The sequence below is a fragment of the Mauremys mutica genome, chromosome 12 (genome assembly GCF_020497125.1).
Source record: "Mauremys mutica isolate MM-2020 ecotype Southern chromosome 12, ASM2049712v1, whole genome shotgun sequence".
Classification (NCBI taxonomy): Eukaryota; Metazoa; Chordata; order Testudines; family Geoemydidae; genus Mauremys; species Mauremys mutica.
Genome location: NC_059083.1, coordinates 49,640,305 through 49,657,513, shown reverse-complemented (window position 1 = coordinate 49,657,513; position 17,209 = coordinate 49,640,305). Strand labels below are relative to the sequence as shown.

The 17,209-nt window shown below is 42.3% G+C and overlaps 1 protein-coding gene across 1 annotated transcript; it reads right to left on the bottom strand.

The window, feature by feature from the left end:
* Window positions 1-14,300: 14,300 nt before the first annotated feature.
* Window positions 14,301-15,233, bottom strand: LOC123346392 (olfactory receptor 5V1-like). The gene has a single exon (XM_044983762.1). The coding sequence runs from the start codon at window positions 15,231-15,233 to the stop codon at window positions 14,301-14,303; it is 933 nt and encodes a 310-aa protein (XP_044839697.1).
* Between the last annotated feature and the right edge of the window lie 1,976 nt (window positions 15,234-17,209).

Below are 17,209 nucleotides of genomic sequence, written 5' to 3'. Positions count from 1 at the left end.
TCTGTGGGCCTGATTTTAGTGGAAATCAGGCAACTGGAAGCATCTCACCTCCCCATCATCATTCCAGTCATCAGCCAGAGAGATGGCCATAGAGCCATTTATAGAGGAAATTCCCAGTCTCTTTATATGACCAAACACTCACTTTGGATAATTAAAACCTATTACTGGGGATAATCTGAATAAGAGATAATACTACAATACATAAACTGGGATTCTGGTTGAAGCCCACACCTTGGCTAGATGCCAATTGAAAATTTTCTGATGGAAATGTTGATTTATCAAAATCAAATCTTGCTACTGGGATGTGACATTTAGTTTTACAAATACATCAAAATGATAAAATAAATTAGAAAGAAATAAAACACTATACAATTATAAAAGAAATAGAATTAAAATATAAAAAAGTAAAATTATAATAAACACTATAAAAATCTATAATAATAAATATAATAATAAATAATAAAAATCTGACGGAATGGGATGTCAGCTCTTTGTTCTGCACATCTGAAAGTGAAGCTCCACATATATACAAGAGTCTGTCCTGGCCTCATGAAAGTGAGTAGCTATTTTGACATCAATTTTTAATAGAAATGGGAATGAAGCCAATGTTGTCTCCAATATCAAATCTATGTTTGTCCCCATGTGACCCTGTAGAGAAACTAAACCTTTCCTCCATTATCTGCCCATGAGACAAATATCTAAGCAAAGAGATGGAACTTGTACCAGAACCTAGCTTTCAACAGTCAGTTCTGTGCAAATGAAAATTTCAGAATGGAGACAGGTAAATAGCTAGTCTCAAGGATCAGAACTAGAGCAAGTGTTGTTTAACATATTAATAAATTATGTAAGAAAAGGAGTAAAAAGTGAAGTGGAAAAATGTACACACACTACAAAATTATTCAAGATAATTAAATCCAAAGCAGACTATGAAGAGTTACAAAAGGAATCTCAAAAAACTGAATGACTGAGCAAGAAAATGGCAGATAAAATTCAATGCTGATAAATGAAAGTAAAGCACATTGGAAAACATAATCCCAGCTATACACACAAAATGATGGGGTCTAAATTAGCTGTTACCATTCAAGAAAGATCTTGGAGTCACCGTTGATAGTTCTCTGAGAAGATCTGCTCAATGTGCAGCAGCAATCAAGAAAACTAACAGAATGTTAGGCACCATTAGGAAAGGGACAGATGAGAAGACAGACAATATCATAATGCCACTATATAAATTATGGTACACCTACACCATGAATACTGAGTGAAGTTCTGGCCACCCCATCTCAAAAAAGATATATCGGAATTGGAAAAAAGTACAAAGAAGGGCAACAAAAATGATTATGGGTATGGAACAGCTTCCATATGAGGAGAGATTAAAAAGACTGGGACTGTTTGGCTTGGGGAATAAGAGGGGATATGAAAACATGTATACTGTGGAGAAAGTGAATAAGGTAGTGTTATTTACATCTTCACAAAACACATGAACCAGGAGCCACCCACTGAAATTAATAGGCAGCAGATTTAATACAAACGAAAGGAAGTATTTCTTCACGCAATGCACAGTCAAGCTGTAGAACTTATTATCAGGGGACATTGTGAAGGCCAAAAGCATAACTGGGTACAAAAAGAAATACATCATTTCATGGAGGATAAGTCCATAAAAGGCACACACTCTCCAAAAAAAGAAACTGCAGCTAACGTGCACCAAATGAACTCCATTTTGTCAGTGCTGCCTTCAGAAATAGAAAGAGAGCGATGAGTGATTCCAGTAGTATCTGGGTTTCCAATCAGAACCCATTTGTTGCAACTCACTCAGTGTGAGCATGCAGTGGAGTTGTAGCTGTCTCTGTCCCACAATATTCGAGAGAAAAGGGAAGGGTGAGATAATACCTTTTATTGGACCAACTTCAGTTGGTGAGAGAGAAGAACTCTGTCTGGCTCAGAAACTTGTCTCTCTCACCAACCGAAACTGGTCCAATAAAAGATATTACCTCACCTACCTAGCCTCTGTGTGAGCAGACTGCTGCATCCAGGCAAATGTCAATGAGACCCTGTTGAGAGACCCATCCCTAGATAAGGAGTGGGGGAAGAATCTGGTCATGTGTAAAGGAAAGGATAAAATAAGATGAACAAGGAATAAAAATATTCATCAACTCACCTGCCTTTTAAATGTGGATCATAAAAATGGTGAGATCCTTCTGACCTGTGGTTTTCTCTTTCTGTTATCTAAGTCTGTTTATCTATCTACTATTGATTTGTGTCTAGTCTCTCTATCTGCCTCTGCAATACACCATATCAGGATGTCAACCCTTCTTTACTCCAGTCACTTAAATCTGACAAGGTGGGTAGGGTTGTCCTTGGGAGTGGATCAAAGAGCCTTTCCTCATCTGACTCCAAACTAAGAACTGATTTTTGAGAGCTGTTTAAATGCTGTCTTGTTCCCCTGGGACAAGATCCCTGCAGATCCATCTCTGTAACAAGCTACCTGTAACACTGAGCTGGGTCAGTCCTTAAGCAGCAAAGAGTACTGAGGCTTGGATTGCCAAAGGAGTCTAATGGATTTAGGTATCCAATCTCAGTGGCAGGCTTGGATTTTAAAAGTGCCCTAGGGGCTAGACACCCAAACAGAAAACTATTTAATCTTCCATAAGCTCTTTTGAAGATGCTAGCCATAATGAGAATGGAGCAAATAGATTGCATGAGGTGGTAGGAAAAAATAGGTGGTGAGAGAGGAGTTATATTGTGTAGAGTTGGGTTGACCTCATATTATTTGCAAATTTGACACCTATTCACCAAATAAATCATCAGCAGGAGATATACATCACGATAATGCAGCCATGCTGGCATGTGGAATGGATTTCCATCTTGAGTCATCCCTTGCGAGACTTCTTCCTTCCAAAAGAGGGAGGATTTAGATTTCCTACATTTTTCAAAATTGCATCTTCCAATCTTATTCATGGTCACCCTTATGCTCTACTTCCTTAGACTTCAGCTTTCTAAACCTTCAGTAAAAGTGTATCTTCTTCTGCACATTGGACATGACCCCACCTTTGCAGCCATCATCTCAACTGATGCAAGACTGTAACTAGCTGGGATCATCAAAGCATGTCCTCGTTTGTGACAAAATCAAATCAGCAGTTGTTAAGAATCCTCTGTAATTTTGACACTGAAAACTGTCTAGTGTCGTCTCCTAAGCTATCTAATGGATATGTTTCTGCTCCATATAACAGCGTTGCCATCGCTACCAAGTTGAACACTTGTCTCTTAGTTGTGACGTAGACATTCTGCCACGCAAACAGAGGCATTTGAAAATGATGAAGCACCACTGACACAAGACTGATCATTCGTGTGACCTCTTTGGACATAGTCCCTCCTGCTGTCAACCAGCTACCCAGGTAGATAAAACAATTGACACATTCAATGTCATTACCATCTTCATACACATCACCAGATCATTTATTTCTGTTTTATAGGAGGCATGGATGGCTTTCTTTTTATCATTATAGATAAATCAGTTTTTCTCAGCACATGGTCGGTAGTCTCTACAAGTAAGGCAATATCATCCTTATATTCAAGATCCAATCATGATGAATTTTTAAATAGTATACCTCTACCTGGGCCACAATCAATCTTGTCGTCTCATAGTCTATTATAACATTAAAGACGAAGGTTTGGAGAAACATACCTGACACAACCATGATTCTACAGAAAACCAGTCTGTAATACAACCATGGACCCTCGCACAAGTCAGTGTACCATAGTACTGTTCCTCTGTGTGGCACACTAATCCCTCATACACCCCACAATGATGAAGCCGTATCCACAGCACTGATTGATGCAGTGAGTCAAAACTGGCAACAAAGTCTATAAACATAATGGTAACATCCTTTGATCACTCTCGGAATTTTTCAGTAACATTCTATCTATCAAGTGTGACACCTAGGTTTTCTCTTTAGTAACTGTTAAGATTGTTTCAGGATTTGTCACTACTATGGTGCTTTTTGTACCATATAATGGAATGTGTATTTCACCCAACAGGCCTCTCTGGGAACTAGAATCTACCTCCCTAGGGGAAGAAAAAGGAAGCCCTTTCCAACAGTTGTCTAACCCCTTACACTTAGTGTATCTACACAGTCAGCTAGGGGTGTGATTCCCAACTTATGCAGACTCACTCATTGTAGCTCTCATTGAGGTAACTCACTCAAAATAGTAATGTAGCTGCTGTAGTACAGGCAGTGGCACGTGTTGGCATGGGCTAGGCATGTCAAATACATACCCATAAGGTTCAGGCAGGTTTCTACTCAGTGAAACTAGTCTGTGCCTTTACTCACTGCTGTCCATGATACTACTGCTACACTGCTAATTTTGGAATGCTAGCTCTATGAACTGGGAATCACACGTCTAGCTCATAGTGTAGATGCAGCCTTAATGGACATTGAGGGTGAATATGTTAAAAGTTGTAGCATACTGCCCTGGGGGAGACCTGGAAACAGTTTGAACAGAGTGGGGCAACCACCCAGAGAGTTATATGGACACACAGGAGAATCTGGGCAGGCCAAGAGAATGCAAATCAGACAGGTTGCATTCCTGTAATTTAAGAGCAAATTCAAATTAATTTAGCTTTTAGTGTAGTGTGAGATTAGATGAGATTAAGTATGTGTGCAGGGCTCTGGCAGGAGCCATCCTTCAACCCCTACCCAGGGGTTTTCTTGTGGTTTCAAGTTCATCATATCTCAGATGAAACCAAGAACATCGCCTCACTCTCTGTCATTGACTTCTCCAGTTTGGCTCTTTGAAGAGACCTTGACTAGGTAATCAGCCAGAAAAATGGGTATCTGCTCAAAGTGTAGCTTCAGAAGAATGGATTTTAGGTGGGTCATTTGCATAATCTTCAACCCCAACAATTTCCTTGAAAATCCACTTCACACGTATTATCCCAAAAAGTCCTTTGAAGTCCCTAATATCTCTTAGCAATTGCATTATTCATGTCTTCCTCCTAAAGAAGCACCATGCAATCCTACAGAAGTACATAAACATTTGAATTTTAAGTACAATAAACTCCAAGGATATGAAACTTAATTCAATAACATTTGTTCAGGATGTTATAGGATCTTGTCATATCTGCAATATAGAGTTTTGCACTCTTGCACTCTATATTGCACTCCTGTAATATAGTGTCTGAACCTCTTGCTGCACTTACTTAACTCAAATCTTCGTCAAACCTTTCTCCCATCTATATGGGGTTGGTTCTTCAAAGCTTTCTTATCCATTCTAGTCTCTCTTGAATGCTATTGTTTGCAAACTCTGCAGCTAATCCTTTAATATGACATCCATCCATATAGTTCTGGGTCTTGCAACCCTTCTCTTTTCCTCCACTTTTAAGTTTAACCTCCCATATATGTTTCTGCTTTTCTTTTTACATGGCCAAACCATCTATGCCTCGATCCCTCAGCTTTTTTTAAACTGGTGCCACCTTAACACTTCCCCTATTTCATTAGTTCCAAACATGGTCCATTCCATGTAACTCCAAGTATCCATCTTTACATTTTCATTTCCATTGTATTCAAGATCTGCTCTTGTCTGTTCCTCAGTGCCCAGAATTCGGAGCCCTGTGAAAGTGCAGGCCTAACTAACATCTTGCAGATCTCACTTTTCAGAGTGGTAGGTTTAGTGAAAATTCAAATGCTCATATAACACTGGTCTACAATTTTTGAGAAGTCATCTGCTTCAGAGTTAAAATGTGCTATTTATTATATATTTTGAGGTGCTGAATTCAAATATGACAATTAAAACAACTGATTGGCTACTGTTTCTAAGATATTTAAGTTTTTACATTTTATGTCTATGTATATTGTGTAGATAGTAGAGTTTTAATCATAAATTGTAAACCTAGGTCTTTTCATGTGTTTATGGTTGCTTTACATGATAATATTTCACCTCTCCTGTTTATGTAACACTTTAAAAATCAGCAAAAGGGTTATATAACTAAAATTTATTATGAAACAAAAGGCAAAAAACTATTATGTACGTAGTTTAGTCCTATTCAGTGTCTACTTGGCACTTCTTGGCTTGTCTCTTGTATTCATTAAATGGAGCATCTTTTGTCACTGTCCAGCAATAGTCTGCAAGCATTGATGGGCTCCATTTGCCCTGACAGCATTTCTCCATTGTTGCAATGTCCTGGTGAAATCGCTCGCCGTGCTCGTCGTTCACTGCTCCGCAGTTCGGTGGAAAAAAATCTAGATGAGAGTGCAAAAAATGTATCTTTAGTGACATGTTACAACCAAGGCTTTTTTATGCCTTGAGGAGGTTTTCCACCAACAACCTGTAGTTCATAGAATCATAGAATCTCATGGTTGGAAGGGACCTCAGGAGGTCATCTAGTCCAACCCCCTGCTCAAAGCAGGACCAAACCCAACTAAATCATCCCAGCCAGGGCTTTGTCAAGCCTGACCTTAAAAACCTCTAAGGAAGGAGATTCCACTACCTCCCTAGGTAACCCATTCCAGTTCTTCACCACCCTACTAGTGAAAAAGTTTTTCCTAATGTCCAACCTAAACCTCCCCCTCTGCAACTTGAGACCATTACTCCTTGTTCTGTCATCTTCTACCACTGAGGACAGTCTAGATCCATCCTCTTTGGAACCCCCTTTCAGGTAGTTGAAAGCAGCTATCAAATCCCCCCTCATTCTTCTCTTCTGCAGACTAAACAATCCCAGTTCCCTCAGCCTCTCCTCATAAGTCATGTGCTCCAGCCCCCTAATCATTTTTGTTGCCCTCCGCTGGACTCTCTCCAATTTATCCACATCCTTCTTGTAGTGTGGGGCCCAAAACTGGACACAGTACTCCAAATGAGGCCTCACCAGTGCTGAGTAGAGGGAAACGATCACTTCCCTCGATCTGCTGGTAATGCCCCTACTTATACAACCCAAAATGCCATTAGCCTTCTTGGCAACAAGGGCACACTGTTGACTCATATTCAGCTTTTCATCCACCGTAACCCCTGGGTCCTTTTCTGCAGAACTGCTGCCCAGCCATTCGGTCCCTAGTCTGTAGCAGTGCACGGGATTCTTCCATCCTAAGTGCAGGACTCTGCACTTGTCCTTGTTGAACCTCATCATATTTCTTTTGGCCCAATCCTCTAATTTGTCTAGGTCCCTCTGTATCCCATCCTTACCCTCCAGCGTATCAACCACTCCTCCCAGTTTAGTGTCATCTGCAAACTTGCTAAGGGTGCAGTCAACACCATCCTCCAGATCGTTAATAAAGATATTGAACAAAACCAGCCCCAGCACCGACCCTTGGGGCACTCCACTGGATACCGGCTGCCAACTAGACATGGAACGATTGATCACTACCCATTGAGCCCGACCATCTAGCCAGTTTTCTATCCACCTTACCGTCCATTCATCGAGCCCATACTTCTTAACTTGCCGGCAAGAATACTGTGGGAGACTGTATCAAAAGCTTTGCTAAAGTCCAGAAATAGCACAGCCACTGCTTTCCCCTCATCCACAGAGCCGGTTATCTCATCATAGAAGGCAATTCGGTTAGTCAGGCATGACTTGCCCTTGGTGAATCCATGCTGACTGTTCCTGATCACTTTCCCCTCCTTTAAGTGGTTCAGAATTGATTCCTTGAGGACCTGTTCCATGATTTTTCCAGGGACTGAGGTGAGACTGACTGGCCTGTAGTTCCCTGGATCTTCCTTCTTCCCTTTTTTAAAGATGGGCACTACATAAGCTTTTTTCCAGTCATCCGGGACCTCCCCCGATCGCCATGATTTTTCAAAGATAATGGCCAATGGCTCTGCAATCTCATTGGCCATCTCCTTTAGCACCCTCGGATGCAACGCATCTGGCCCCATGGACTTGTGCTCGTCCAGATTTCTAAATAGTCCCGAACTACTTCTTTCCCCACAGAGAGCTGGTCACCTCCTCCCCATACCGTGCTGCAGAGTGCAGCTGTCTGGGAGCTGACCTTGTCTGTGAAGACAGAGGCAAAAAAAGCATTGAGTACACTAGCTTTCTCCACATCCTCTGTCACTAGGTTCCCTCCCTCATTCAGCAAGGGGCCCACACTTTCCTTGACTTTCTTCCTGTTGCTAACATACCTAAAGAAACCCTTCTTGTTACTCCTAACATCTCCGGCTAGCTGCAACTCCAAGTGTGATTTGGCCTTCCTAATTTCACCCCTGCATGCCTGAGCAATACTTTTATACTCCTCCCTGGTTATTTGTCCAATCTTCCACTTCTTGTAAGCTGTTTTTTTGTGTTTAAGATGAGCAAGGATTTCACTGTTAAGCCAAGCTGGTCTCCTGCCATATTTACTTTTCTTCCTACACATCGGGATGGTTTGTTCCTGCAACCTCAATAAGGTTTCTTTAAAATACAGCCAGCTTTCCTCGACTCCTTTCCCCGTCATGTTATTCTCCCAGGGGACCTTGCCCATCAGTTCCCTGAGGGAGTCGAAGTCTGCTTTTCTGAAGTCCAGAGTCTCTGTTCTACTGCTTTCCTTTTTTCCTTGTGTCAGGATCCTGAACTCAACCATCTCATGGTCACTGCCTCCCAGGTTCCCATCCACTATTGCTTCCTCTACTATTTCTTCCCTGTTTGTGAGCAGCAGGTCAAGAAGAGCTTACCCCCTAGTTGGTTCCTCCAGCACTTGCACCAGGAAATTGTCCCCTACACTTTCCAAAAACTTCCTAGATTGTCTGTGCACTGCTGTATTGCTCTCCCAGCAGATATCGGGGTGATTAAAGTCACCCATGAGAACCAGGGCCTGTGATCTAGCAACTTCTGTTAGTTGCTGGAAGAAAGCCTCGTCCACCTCATCCCCCTGGTCCGGTGGTCTATAGCAGACTCCCACCACGACATTACCCTTGTTGTTCATACTTCTAAATTTAATCCAGAGACACTCAGGTTTTTCTGCAGTTTCATACTGGAGCTCTGAGCAGTCATACTGCTCTCTTACATACAATGCAACTCCCCCACCTTTTCTGCCCTGCCTGTCCTTCCTGAACAGTTTATATCCATCCATGACAGTACTCCAATCATGTGAGTTATCGCACCAAGTCTCTGTTATTCCAATTACATCATAATTCCCTGACTGTGCCAGGACTTCTAGTTCTCCCTGCTTGTTCCCCAGGCTTCTTGCATTTGTGTATAGGCACTTAAGATAACTCACTGATTGTCCCGCTTTCTTGGTCTGAGACAGGAGTCCTCCCCTCTTGCAGTCTCCTGCTTGTGCTTCCTCCCGGAATCCCACTTCCCCACTTACCTCGGGGCTTTGCTCTCCTTCCCCCGGTGAACCTAGTTTAAAGCCCTCCTCACTAGGTTAGCCAGCCTGCTTGCAAAGATGCTCTTCCCTCTCTTCGTGAGGTGGAGCCCGTCTCTGCCTAGCAATCTTTCTTCTTGGAAGACCATCCCATGGTCAAAGAATCCATACCCTTCTCTCCGACACCATCTGCATAGCCATTCGTTGATTTCCACATTTCGACGGTCTCTACCCTGGCCTTTTCCTGCCACAGGAAGGATAGACGAGAACACCACTTGCGCCTCAAACTCCTTTATCCTTCTTCCCAGAGCCACGTAGTCTGCAGTGATACGCTCAAGGTCATTCTTGGCAGTATCATTGGTGCCCACGTGGAGAAGCAGGAAGGGGTAGCAATCCGAGGGCTTGATGAGTCTCGGCAGTCTCTCCGTCACATCGTGAATCCTAGCCCCTGGCAAGCAGCACACCTCTCGGTTTTCCCAGTCAGGGCAGCAGATAGATGACTCAGTCCCCCTGAGGAGAGAGTCCCCGACCACCACCACCCTCCTCCTCCTCCTCTTGGGAGTGGTGGTCATGGAACCCCCATCCCTAGGACGGTGCATCTCATGCCTTCCAATCAGTGGAGTCTCCTTCTGCTCTGTTCCCTCAGATGAATCATCCACTCCACTCTCTGCACTAGTACCTGCGGAGAGAACATGAAAATGGTTGCTCACCTGTATCTGTGTTACTGGTACATGGACATTTCTGGTAATCTTTTCTCTTCTGGAAGTCACATGCAGCCAATTATCCTCGCTGGCCTTCTGTCCCCGCTGCGTAGCCTGCTCTGAATCTTCAGAAAATTGTGCCCGCTGAAGCTGATCCTGACGTCTATCCAGGAAATCCAGAACAAGTTGTCTGCCTTGTTGTTTCTGAGAAAATTTATTGCCACTAACTGGAAGGTTTTCCATGCCGTCTTTTCCTTGCCATGCAGTGCATGGTCAAATGCATCATCTTGAAGAAGTTCACGAATCTGAGGACCAACCAAGACACCTTCCTTTATCTTAGCTTCACTTAACCTTGGAAATTTTCCACGGAGGTACTTGAAAGCTGCTTGTGTTTTGTCAATGGCCTTGACAAAGTTCTTCATCAGACCCAGCTTGATGTGTAAGGGTGGTAACAAAAATCTTCCTTGATTCAACAAGTGGTGGATGCTGAACACTTTTCCTCCCAGGCTCCAATGACGGTCGGAGTGGCCAATCTTTCTTGATGTAGTTGGAATCTCTTGCACGACTATCCCATTCGCAGAGAAAATAGCAGTACTTTGTGTATCCAGTCTGCAGACCAAGCAAGAGAGCAACAACCTTCAAATCGCCACAAAGCTGCCACTGATGTTGGTCATAGTTTATGCACCTCAAAAGTTGTTTCATGTTGTCATAGTTTTCCTTCCTATGGACTGCATGACCAACAGGAATTGATGGCAAAACATTGCCATTATGCACTAAAACAGCTTTAAGACTCGTCTTCGATGAATCAATGAACAGTCTCCACTCATCTGGATCGTGAACGATGCTGAGGGCTGCCATCACACCATCGATGTTGCTGCAGGCTACAAGATTACCTTCCATGAAGAAGAATGGGACAAGATCCTTTTGACGGTCACGGAACATGGAAACCCTAACATCACCTGCCAGGAGATTCCACTGCTGTAGTCTGGAGCCCAACAGCTCTGCCTTAGTCTTGGGTAGTTCCAAATCCCTGACAAGGTCATTCAGTTCACCTTGAGTTATGAGGTGTGGTTCAGAGGAGGAGGATGGGAGAAAATGTGGGTCCTGTGACATTGATGGTTCAGGACCAGAAGTTTCATCCTCTTCCTCTTCCTCGTCTGACTCAAGTGAGAATGATTCTGGTGCATCAGGAACAAGCAGTCCTTCTCCATGGGGTACTGGGCGTATAGCTGATGGAATGTTTGGATAATGCACAGTCCACTTTTTCTTCTTTGACACACCTTTCCAAACTGGAGGCACCACGCAGAAGTAACAATTGCTGGTATGATCTGTTGGCTCTCTCCAAATCATTGGCACTGCAAAAGGCATAGATTTCCTTTTCCTGTTCAACCACTGGCGAAGATTTGTTGCACAAGTGTTGCAGCATATGTGTGGGGCCCACCTCTTGTCCTGATCTCCAATTTTGCAGCCAAAATAAAGGTGATAGGCTTTCTTAACCATAGTAGTTATACTGCGCTTTTGTGATGCAAAAGTAATTTCACCACAAACATAGCAGAAGTTATCTGCACTGTTCACACAAGTACGAGGCATCTCTGCTCACTTTGGCTAAACAGAAATGTGTCCCTTTGCAAAATCAAACAGTGACAAATAAGAGAGCATGACACTATATGATTTCTAGAGCTGATATAGGGCAATTTGTTCAGCAGAGTGATGTAATCTTTGTTATGATTGCATCATCCATGACTTCTAGGAATAACATGATGCAATTCATGTCATGTATGACGCAATACCAGCTTCAGATTGCATCATTCATTGTTTTGCCTAAAAAGCAAGCACTGTCCAAACCCAGTCATAGATTTATTCATAGATCCAGTCAAAGATGTATTTTAGTCATTTCTGGTTTAAATTGAGATCCCTTCCCTTTGTAACTCACTTATCCTCCGCTATTCCCAAGTCAAGGGTCGTATATACTGACCCAATAGCATATCTTGAAAACTAGAGCCAATCAATAATTTTAAGCATCATTTTCGTTCTCAGTGAACCAGAATTAGTAAAGTTGGACTATATTTATTTCAGAAGCATTTTGGCTGTAGAGCAGTGTAAATAGGCATATAGTGCCCAATCCAGCAATAACTTTACTCCTGTCAATATGTAGTACACATGAACAATTTTATTGAAATTAAGTGTGAGTACGGACTCCTAGCACGAGTGTGAATCTATCTGCAGGATGGGAATCATGCATAATGTTGATTAGATTCAGTCCTGATGGTGGTCTGTAAGTGGAAGTCTTGTTAGCCTCAGTTGGAGTTCTGAAGGCAGACAGGCTGTAGGGGTATGTCCATTTAGTCTAAACATTCAAGTGCATGCAGTATCATGTCTATAGAGAAGAAGAGATTCACAAAAACATAATAGGGAAATGAAGACTCCCACTCAGTGGAGACCTCCTCTCTTTCTTCCTGTAGGATTTTCATAAGGTAAGGTTGATGGGTTTGGTGAACCACTGTAGGGAGAGTGTTCTATGCATGTGCTGATGACTTGAAGAAGACACATAATTAGAAGTGGGAACTTCTTGTGACAGAGAGACTTTGAGGACAAAAAATGTAGCAATATTCAGATAAGGTTTGGATAAGAAAAAAATATTCAGGTTTATGATAATTAATTATGACATGTTATTTTGAAGGAATATTAAACATCATGTTTCAGAGATTAAGCCACATAACCCAGTCACTGTCCCACATTAAACAGTTTTAAACAAGGTTCAGAGTTTGGTTTGCGGAGACCTCAGTCTATTTAGTACCTTGGCAAACACACAAAAATCTTTTATTAAATACAAGAAGGAAAAAAATATTTGAACTGTAAAATATTAAATCAGGCTTTCATTTTAACAACATCTCTTGTTCCCTTTTTCTTGAGCTGGAGACAGTTTTTAAAAAAACAATTAATAAGTTCATGGAGGATATTATTACTAATAATATGATTATTAGTCCAGAAGGCCAGAGAGGCAACCCCCTGTTCTGGATGCCCCTAAACCACTGACTGCCAGAAGTTGGTACTCTGTGACTCAATAATTGTCTGCTCTGTTCATTCCCTTCAAAGCATCTGGCACTGGCCATTGGCAGAAACATGATACCGGGCTAGCTGGACTGTTGGTCTGACCTGGAATGGTCTTTCATTTGTTCTTATGTTCTAACATGGTCATGGGTGGCTCCCTAGTCAATGGGCGATGCTGAGGGGTGGGGTGTGTTCTAAGCCCTGCCGCTGTCAAAGAGTTCAGTCCCCTTATCCCTGTGAGGGAGACAAATCTTTCTGCTTGTCATTCTCAGCTAGGAACCCTCTAACCGCAGCTAAGGGTTTTTTTACAAGAACCTGGGGCTGGAGGAAGACGAAGAAGGAATTAGAAGGAGGAGACCGCTCATTACTTTTATCCCAATGGTTAGGGTCGTCACCTGGGATGTGGTGGGGCCCCACTTCAAGTGCCTGATAGAGACAGGATTTAAAGATGGGATCTCTCCCCATCAATGTGGATGCCCTAACCCCAAGGATACACTCATGTGGGTCTCTCTCTAACTCTCCTGTTCAAGCCTAAATTCCTTTGTGGATCTAGCCCTCCCTGGGGAGTAAACCCATTGGCTCCAATGATTATTATATTATCCTTATTAATTTTTATTGAAAATCCTTGAGATTTTAGTAGAATAGAATAAGATATCTGATACTAAATGGCGTTTAAACAAATTAGTCAAAAAACAAAAGGACAGAGATTAATAGATGAAGAGATTCTTTTTATGGAATTGGCCAGAATCTCAGCTGGCATAAATTGGCCTTAGATCCCCTTAAGTCAATGGGTCAGATTGAAGCGATCTGGAGATAGTGGGAAGGAAGAAATGTGTGAATGACTCTACAGCCCAGGGCTCAGAGCACTCAATGTGGATTTAGGAGACCCAAGATCAAGTCCCCTGTACTCCAGTGACTCTTGTTCAACTAGGAATCCAGCCTGCTGACTTCAATGAAGCCACACTCATTTAGACCAACTGAGGTTTTGTCCCAACATGTCCATCAGTTACCTGAGCTGAGAATTTCCCAAACAAAAGTTATACACAGTTCTATGCGCTCTGATGTAAACATATGTAATTTAATTTATTTAAGATAATCAACATTACTTGAAGCAACAGAGAGTCCTGTGGCACCTTTAAGACTAACCGATGTATTGGAGCATAAGCTTTACTAAAGCTTATGCTCCAATACATCGGTTAGTCATAAAGGTGCCACAGGACTCTCTGTTGCTTTTTACAGATCCAGACTAACACAGCTACCCCTCTGATTCTTAACATTACTTGAGAAACTTTAATTTCCGCAACATTTTCCTTAGAGCTGTTTTCACCTCCTTGTTTTTCAGGCTGTAGATGATGGGGTTTAACATGGGGGTCAAGACACTGTACTGGATGGACAATATTTCATCCAGCACAACAGAAGACACTGAGCTGGATTTTGTGTACTGGAAAAAAGCTGCCAGGTACAACAAGCCAACTACAATAAGGTGTGAGCTGCAGGTGGAGAAGGCTTTATGCCTGCCCTCCGCAGACTGTATCCTCAGGATGGTGGAGATGATGTGAATGTAGGAGATCAGGGTGAGTAGGAAGGAGCTTGACCCAATTATCACAACAGAAGTAAGAAGCACCACTTGAGTGGTGAGGGTCTCAGTGCAGGCCAGTTGTAAAAGAGGAGGGAGCTCACAGCTGAAATGATGGATTTGGTTGGAGCCACAGAAATGCAACTTCAGAGTAAAAACAGTGTTAAGAAGGGCAAAAAAGAAGCCCATGGTCCATGCCCCACTCACCAACAGAAGACAGATCCCTTTGCTCATTCTCTCCATGTAACACAATGGGTCACAGATGGCAGCGTAGCGATCATAAGCCATGGCTGAGAGAATGAGAACTTCGGTACCAGCTGAGAAGAGGAAGAAGAATATCTGAGCAATGCAGCCATTGACAGAAATAGTTTTGTGCACTGCTAGGAAGTTCCTCATCGTGTTAGGCACCATGACCGAGGAATAACAGATATCAACAAAGGATAAATGGAAGAGGAAGAAGTACATAGGGGTGTGAAGGTGAGAATCAGCTCTTATGGCCACCATGATCATTATATTACCACCCAGAGTGATTAGGTAAATAACTAAAAACACCAAGAAGAGGAAAATCTGCATCTGTTGGTCATTGGAAAGTCCCAGGAGAATAAATTCAGTCACTGTGGTTTGATTTTCCATTGATACTTTTTTCAGCAAAACTAGGACCTATGAGACAAATAAATAAATAAAATTAACTCAGATCATAAAAGTGAATTGAACTGTCATCTAGAGGTCATCTCTTCAGTAGGATGAATATAAAGAGAGCCCTATTCTATTATATATATATGTTCTTTAAATAGACAAGATTTAGAAAACCAACAGGGATAATCTGGCTGGAATTTGTGTGTTCTACAATGACAAAATGGGCCAGATACACAATAGGACTTTGATCCCTAACTGCCACTTTAAGAACCTAAATCACAGAAACTTGCCCCACAGGTATTCACAAAATCCCCACCCAGCTGGGACTATGTGACAATCTGATGCGGGCCTTGCTTAGGCTCTCCTGTTGAATCTATTCCACTGTGGTTAAATAATGAAAGAAGTATTGGAAAAAGGGGACTGGATACTGGATCTCCTGCATGCAGGGTGAGGGCCCTAACCACCAGTCATTCACTTGCTTGCGGTTTCTCTCTGGCCTAATCTGTCCCTCTAACATCAGCAGAGATACAGCTGTTTTTACTCCAGCTGGGTATCTGGCCCCTTTACTCCAATGGAGCTATGGCTGATTCACACCCACTGAATTTGGGATCTGGCCAATTTGATAATTAACTCTCTCTCTAAAACATTTTGTAATTTTTGTAGAGCAGTGGTTTTTGGCCTTTTTTTATTTGTGGACCCTCAAAAATGTAGGTGCAGACCCCTTTGAAAATCTTAAACATGGTCTACGAACCAGCAGGGGTCTGTGGACCACAAGTTAAAAAACACTCTTGTAGAATATTTTATATCTATAGTATATTATTGGATTCATCCCTATTAAAATATCTAGGATTTCTACAATAACAACAATAATAATAATTCATAATTAATAATAAACCCCTGAGAATTAGAAATGCTGGTTTGGGCATAGGCTGGCAACCCAGTCAAATACAGGCAAATTGATAAATATTACAACTGCCATGAAGAGGGCCTCAGAAGAGCTTAGCTGTATGACAGGCTCCTTCACTGCCAAGGCAGCAAAGAATCCTGTGGCACCTTATAGACTAACAGACGTTTTGCAGCATGAGCTTTCGTGGGTGAATACCCACTTCGTCGGATGCAAGTAGTGGAAATTTCCAGGGACAGGTATATATATTTCCAGGGACAGGTATATATATATCTCTAGCTTGCAAGAAGCAAGCTAGAGATAACGAGGTTAGTTCAATCAGGGAGGATGAGGCCCTGTTCTAGCAGTTGAGGTGTGAAAACCAAGGGAGGAGAAACTGGTTCTGTGCCAAAAATTGGTCCTGCTAATGAAGGCAGGGGGCTGGACTCAATAATCATTCAAGGTCCCTTCCAGTTCTAGGAGATTGCTATATCTCCTATTATTATTTCTTGGCAAAACCAGAAGAGAGAGGCTGGAGGACATGAATGCACCAAGATTTGAAGAAGAGAAATGACACCAGCGAGAAAGAAATGACTGAGCATAGAGTCAATGGACAACTGAGAGGTTAATAGAAAAGAGAAGTTATTTATGCAAATGGAGACTGAAAGCCTGAAAAGGGAGATTAGTCATGTTGACCCACATGCAAACATTTTGGTAGAGCAATCACACAGGATCAACAGTAGTGTGGCACATTGCCAGGGAGAGCAAGTGGAATCAAGGGGATAAGTAAAAATTTGACATCCAAACCAGAAAGCTGCTAGTGATGCAAAGAGTATTGAATAGCAATAAAAACACAGACAAGACGTCTAACAGTGTGATACCGGAAAATATCTGCTATCCATGGAGGAAGAAATTGATAATCAAGAATACAACATCAAAACATATTAAAAGTGAGACAGAGAAAAAGAGCATCTGGTGATGATAAAAAGCAATGACTGAGAGTGCATCCCAGCCAGGGCCGGCTCTAGACCCCAGTGCGGCAAGCACGCGCATGGGGCGGCCCTTTCCTGGGGGGCGGCAGGCTGGGCCG